General features: G+C 41.2%; 1 protein-coding gene across 1 annotated transcript in view; it reads right to left on the bottom strand.

The window, feature by feature from the left end:
* The window catches only part of alpl (alkaline phosphatase, biomineralization associated), a 17,837-nt gene extending 12,591 nt beyond the window's left edge, over window positions 1-5,246 (bottom strand). The window contains exons 1-2 of the mRNA XM_083667973.1: window positions 5,168-5,246; window positions 1,685-1,843 (exon numbers count right to left, since the gene is read on the bottom strand). Of these exons, the coding sequence (XP_083524099.1) occupies window positions 1,685-1,754 (70 nt within the window). The 5' untranslated portion in view covers window positions 1,755-1,843; window positions 5,168-5,246. The remainder of the gene's footprint in view (window positions 1-1,684; window positions 1,844-5,167) is intronic.
* Window positions 5,247-6,405: the final 1,159 nt, after the last annotated feature.

The following is a 6,405-nucleotide window of genomic DNA, read 5'->3' as shown; positions in this document are numbered from 1 at the left end:
GGATGAAATCGGTCCAATGTCAGTCGTGTTTTGAGATTTCAACTAGTCAGGTCTTTAGTTTCACATTCTAGTTCTGTGGTTAAATAGACAGTTAACATACATATCCTTTCAAATGTATGAACGCTATGTTGTCCCCAGATCAAACAATGCACTGACTAAATGGACAGTTACTTTTCATGTTACTAGTTTCTGTCACTGCTTTCAAGTCTCAACGGAAAAAATGAAACAGGTAGATGGATGGATGGATGGATGGATGGATGGATGGATGGATGGATGGATGGATGGATGGATGAATGGATGGATGGATGGGTGGATGGATGGATGGATGGATGGATGGGTGGATGGATGGATGGATGGATGGATGGATGGATGGGTGGGTGGGTGGGTGGGTGGGTGGATGGATGAATGGATGGATATGAAATCATATGAATAAATATGAACGATAACATCAAGGGACCAGCCAGCAGGATGGATGGATGGATGGATGGATGGATGGATGGATGGATGGATGGATGGATGGGTGGGTGGGTGGGTGGATGGATGAATGGATGGATATGAAATCATATGAATAAATATGAACGATAACACCAAGGGACCAGCCAGCAGGATGACCATAAGCTATAAGTATAAGCACATGTCTACTTCATTGAAAATGACATATTCTGCAGGCTCTTAGAACCAAAGTCTGTCTGACATCTCAACTATGTAAGCCTCTTATTTTCTAAATAACATGTACTGTACATCACCATTCCGTAGATATACATTTATGACATTATGATAAGAAGGAAACTAATCTTCTTATGCAGAGAAATATTACACATTTGAAAATCCATTTTGTGAACCTTTCATGATGTCCACATCTTGTTGGATTTATTTATGATCTTTCAACATGGTTCTGGGGTCAGTTTTCCTGAAGCTTTGTAGATTAAGTAGTACTTAATTTCTCCCAACAACCCAGCGGCAAGGCCGCGAGAGAGTAACAATTGTAAAACCAATGTTTCCAAGTTAGTCTTCTGTGTGTCAACTAATGAAATTCGTTAAATTAAGAATTTTGCTGGTCTAGGGGAGGAGTGGGCCTGTGTTGTCAAAAGAGATAAGTGCTACTTTAGCTACGAAGCTAGCAGGGAACTCACCCCTGGTCTACTTGTAAGGAGAAATAAGAATGTTGTAGTAAGGAGATATGAGAGTAATTAATCGGTAACCAATCCTAATCGGTTCAGTCAGGTCAGTAGGCTGTCGGTCGTGACCCTGTTTCCCATGCTACAGTATACAACATAGAACGTACCAAAAACAAGAGATAATGCCCCTTCCTTGCTCGGAGTAAACACCCCATCTCCAACAGCCAATGATGTGCTAGTACAGCATGTCTCTAACCCTAAGCCCTTTCTGGTGATTTGCAGACTGGTTGCTGCTATTTTTTACCTTATATTCATTATCTCCAGCACCATATCAGTGTCTACAAATGTGAAATCAGTGATTTTCTATGTTTCGTAATCAAAGAGATAAGAGAAAGCGCCCTAAGGAAATGACCCGCTATGTGGAAGTCCGTCCTGAACCCAAAAAGCCGTATGACTATGCCTCTATGAACTAAACAGCTAAAAGTTCTTACAAATCTAGCCATTAGAGGACAGTGCGCTGGCTGCTGTTGTTTCAGATAAGATTGATTGACAGGTGCGCTACTCACCAGGAAACTGAGGCTTCGCCAGGCTTCCCAAAGCCAGACAGGAGCAGAAGATCAGGGCTGTCACCTTCATGGTGTCGTCTCACTATGGCCGCTGGGTTACCCAGGATAACCTCACGGGCCACTTCCCAGACTACGAGGGAGACTTGAACCGTTTCACAGCTGAAGACAGAGAAGAGAGAAGAGAAGTAGAAATCAAGCCTGTGTTTTCTCAAGGGGACCAGCAAGAGCTGATGAAGAAACAGAGGATGATGTACAAGAAACGATAAGAATGACACAGTAACACACAGCCCTGAATACTAGTTTCAATTTCAGAACAGCATCAGAGAACAAATCATGTCATAATGTAACACATGTGTGCAATAAAACCACACATTTAATAACATTGATTGTTCTAGTCATCTAGTGGGGAAACAGGGAGGAAGGAGCCCTTGACGGGTTCAACTTGGGCCCCTCACATATAAACACTCATAACACAACCCTGTAGGTCCAGGGCCACTAGGTTAATCTAACCCCACCCCTCTCCCCTCTTCAGGCCCCCACCTTCTCCTTCCACGGAGCTATAGTCAAGGTCGCCTTAATGGGATTGTGTGCCATTGCACAGAGAGGTTTAATGGCCAGAACAAAGCCGATTAACACCAAATGATTGAGTGGACACCTCTCCGCCCACTAGTAAAGAGAGAAAGTATTACAGAGCTTTAGAGCTCATGAATAAAAGATTTTGGCACATAAAACATTTAATAAAAAAGCTCTCATCCTGTTACAGTACATTGTTACAGACTTTGAGTGGTGTTAAATGTGAAAGGCCATCATCTTGAAACTTAAAAGCTATGCAAATATGCTTCATCAAATTACAAGTTCATCAGTCCAACCAACCCTCTCTCCAGTTAACATTTGCAGGCATGAAGAGCAAAATGTAGTGAAATGGATTTGTCATTACTTTAGGGTTTCTGTCACCACTCTCTGCTTTGTCATTGTAGTTTATTAACTTTCCTCAGTAAACAGTAAACAGCCTCAGTCTATCATTAATCACCAATGGCTCTGTTTCTGCTCAAGTTAATAATATACAATTAACACAGACAACAAACAAATAAGGATCAATACAAGATGTGCTGAGGTCGAACTGCCTCTTCAGAATACTTGTCTCTAGCCTACGTTTTAGGTTTTACCATTCCTCAGAAGGACTGCAGATCCAGACCATCCTTGGGGCCCACCCAGAGGAAATGTCCTGGGGGCTCCGCTCGGGGATGCAGGGGCCTCCGTAGAGGCGGTGTCCTGGGGGCTCCGCTTTGAGGTGCAGGGGCCCCCCCAGAGGTGTTGTCATGGAGGCTGGGGGGGGGGGGGGGGAGGGGGGCTCAGAAGCGCAAGGGCCCCCCCAGGGGTAGTATCCTGGGTGCTATCCTACAGGTGAAGTAGCAAAGAAGCACCAGGACCACCACCAGTAAGATGCCCGAGAGCACGGATGTCACCACCACCGGGAGTCCATCTCGACCCATAGTTTCACCGAGCAGAAAGACGTCTTGGTCTGAGTCTCAACCCGTGTCTCACCACCGCCACCACTAACTCACCTGTCGGCTGTGTACCTGAGTGCTCTGAGTATTAGTACTTGTGACGGGGACTGTAGAGGGCTCTGTCTATTTGAGCAGAGGGATTAGTCTTAATACTGGTCAGTGCAGGGCTCACAATAGAACCTCCTGGATTAGAGGAAAAGGGAAGACACTGGCCAGATTCATCCACACAGGTTCCCATTCCAGTCGAAATATTTTTTCTTCTTCTTCATGGATGTTTGAATCCACTTTTTTCAATGCCTCAGGTTTTTTGGGTGGGTGACTAATGTTTGTGTAGTCTCTGTTGTGACTTGTATTTCCAAAGTCTCAACCGGTTACTGTTTTCACATGACTGATGCACACACTGCTGTAAATGAGTCTTCTGAGCTGGAGGAGAACCAAAACAGTTCTCTCTCTCCAGTTACTAAGTTAATTCCCAAACTGCATGGGTAAAGACTCAACTCTTGACTGCAGATGGCCACACACACGCAAGCATGTTCGCACGCACACTACCAAGCATGCATGGGCATACACACACACACACACACACACACACACACAGACAGAGAGAGAGAGAGAGAGAGAGAGAGAGACAGAGAGAGAGAGAGACAGAGAGAGAGAGAGAGAGAGAGACAGAGAGAGAGATAGAGAGAGATAGAGCGTGCTATAAACGTTTGGTAACATGAACTTGTAGATTCCTCCCTGAAGTACATAGATTGTTGTATCATTTCTAACACAGTAATAGTACTGTATGTGCCTTCACCTCATGTCTCACCACCCTAATTCAAGCACTTGCCAATTATCTTTTTACAGTGCAGTTTATGATACAGTATTCCTGGGAACTGTGGTGCCCTCAAGCATTTATTTCTCAACACACTCTTACACTCAACACACCACATGTCACTCTCCCTAGCTTTAACTTCATGTCAGTGGTCTTTATATATATATATATATATATATATATATATGATTTATTTGTTCATGTGTTGTCAACTAAAACATTAGCTGATCAATCTGATCGATTAAATAATTCATCTGTACAGTCCTACTCATAAATCATTATCTGAAATAAGACAGCAAACATGAGGACAACTGGGAAAGTAGGACACAGAAGCCTGAGGCTTTACAGAACATTACAACACAGAGAAACACTCAACAGCAGGCTACAATTACTCTCTCAGAGTCCCCTGAATATCAATAATAACATTGAATTATCAATACAGGATTTGCATGCTTTTCTTGTATGTTTTCTGAGTGAATTCTGCTGTTTTCAAATGAAACAAAAGATCCTGCTCTTGTTATTGCTTTTAGAATGTGTTTTTAGAATGATATCACAATTTGACCACTGACACTAAAATGTTCTCCTCATCATCAACTCTGATTTGAAGTGCCTCTTGATGTAGACTAAATGACCCTACAATGCACATGAACATAACCTACAATACAAGTACATACGCATACCAATATAAGTTCAGGATAAAGCAAATAAAATTGGAATGGAAATGGGCTGTATTTCAGGAAAGTGATGAGAAAACCTCCAAAGATCATGCTACTCTAAAGAAACGGGTACAATGTCCAATGGTCAGATGGAAGGAAAAACATTATCATCAAAGATACGTCGAAGGAATGGTGAGTGATGGGCGAAAATATTATTCTAGCTCATTCACCGGTTGGGAGTGTTGTATGCAACCTACAAGAATCTGCAGTCACAAAAAGTTTCAATAGAATACTGCGTTACAGTGTAGACGCCCTAATGAGAACGGTCCAGTGAGGAAAAATGAATGAATCAAACTGATAAAATTACACCGGTTTTCTGTATGACCTATTTCATTCGGGATTCTTTTTCTCAGATCTCTGAATGCATGCAGTCGGTCAACAATTTAAATCCCATGATATTCGTAAAACAAAGTAAAAAGTTAAAGAAATATACTATACTTACTTAGATTTCAGCTTCTGAAGCAATGAAACAATCCTGTACCTTTGGCAAAGACACCCCACGTTCTGACGTTATAACGCTACTGTTGTCCGCAGCTCTGGGGGGGCTGAGAATAGCGGTCTGTATCCCACGATGGCGAGAAACCACCCCTATAAATAATGCTGCCATGCCTCCATAATGGGGATAGCTGGATCGTGAGCTCCACCTGTCGAACTGTCTGGCTGTTGCAATTTCTCCAATGTTTTGGGCAATCGATGGATAATAGGCAAAATAAATCATGTCTTGTGTTCACTGTGAGCATGGTGTGTGACATTGTTGCAAAGTTTAAAAACACAATGCTGGTTGATGATACACATGTGAGACAATATAATAATAATCATCATCATAATAATATTACTACTACTACTACTACTACTACTAACAATAATAACAATAATAATAACCATAACAATAATAATGATAATAATATTATTATTTGTATTATTATTATCATTACGTTTGTCTATGAACTGTGCTAAGGGATTTTTTTTTTTATTATTTTACCATCGAAAAAGCCCCAATGATTTTTATGATTTTGAGTCTTTGATTCTTGAATCCGGTAGGTGTCACTAGAGACCAATAGCCATTTGTCATGTTGGCCTACATGCTTTACTTTAGGTATGTTTTATTCAGTGATTACTTTCTTTATTTCTAAAAATCTTCATTAAACAATCACCTCATTCAAAATAGACAGGATATCCGCATTCTAGGCTAGTTATTTTTTAGGGTTATTGTATTGTTCGATTCAGATTACCAAAGCAATGCATTACTAAATGTACATCATACATTGAGATGGCAAAAAACATATAACATATATGAATGGAAAGCACTCTACCAGTTTTTGGCACTTCACTCAAGGTCATGGTCCCATTAAACCCGTTAGGCATTGTTTTATTTCAGGTTTGTTTCACATCTCTACATACCTAGGTGACTGCAACAGGCAGGCATGAAAGATCCATCATGGATAAAAAATAAATAAATAAAAGAATTGCGATAATATCTGTTTTCTTGTAAATGGGACGGATATTTCACAATATTCTTGGGAATATAAAAGCAGCACCTTAGATGTAAGATTTTTCAATTTAGGCCCGCCCATTTGTCAGATGCAATTGGTCAGAAATATACGGAGTCTTCCCCTCTCACCATGCGATTGGTCTACAATGCTTTTAATGGTCTGCTTGGAAACTCAATATTTACAGTGA

Source organism: Argentina silus (genome assembly GCF_951799395.1).
Source record: "Argentina silus genome assembly, chromosome: 4".
NCBI lineage: Eukaryota > Metazoa > Chordata > Actinopteri > Argentiniformes > Argentinidae > Argentina > Argentina silus.
The sequence above is the reverse complement of the archived record's forward strand: the minus strand, read 5'-3'. Positions and strand labels throughout refer to the sequence as shown.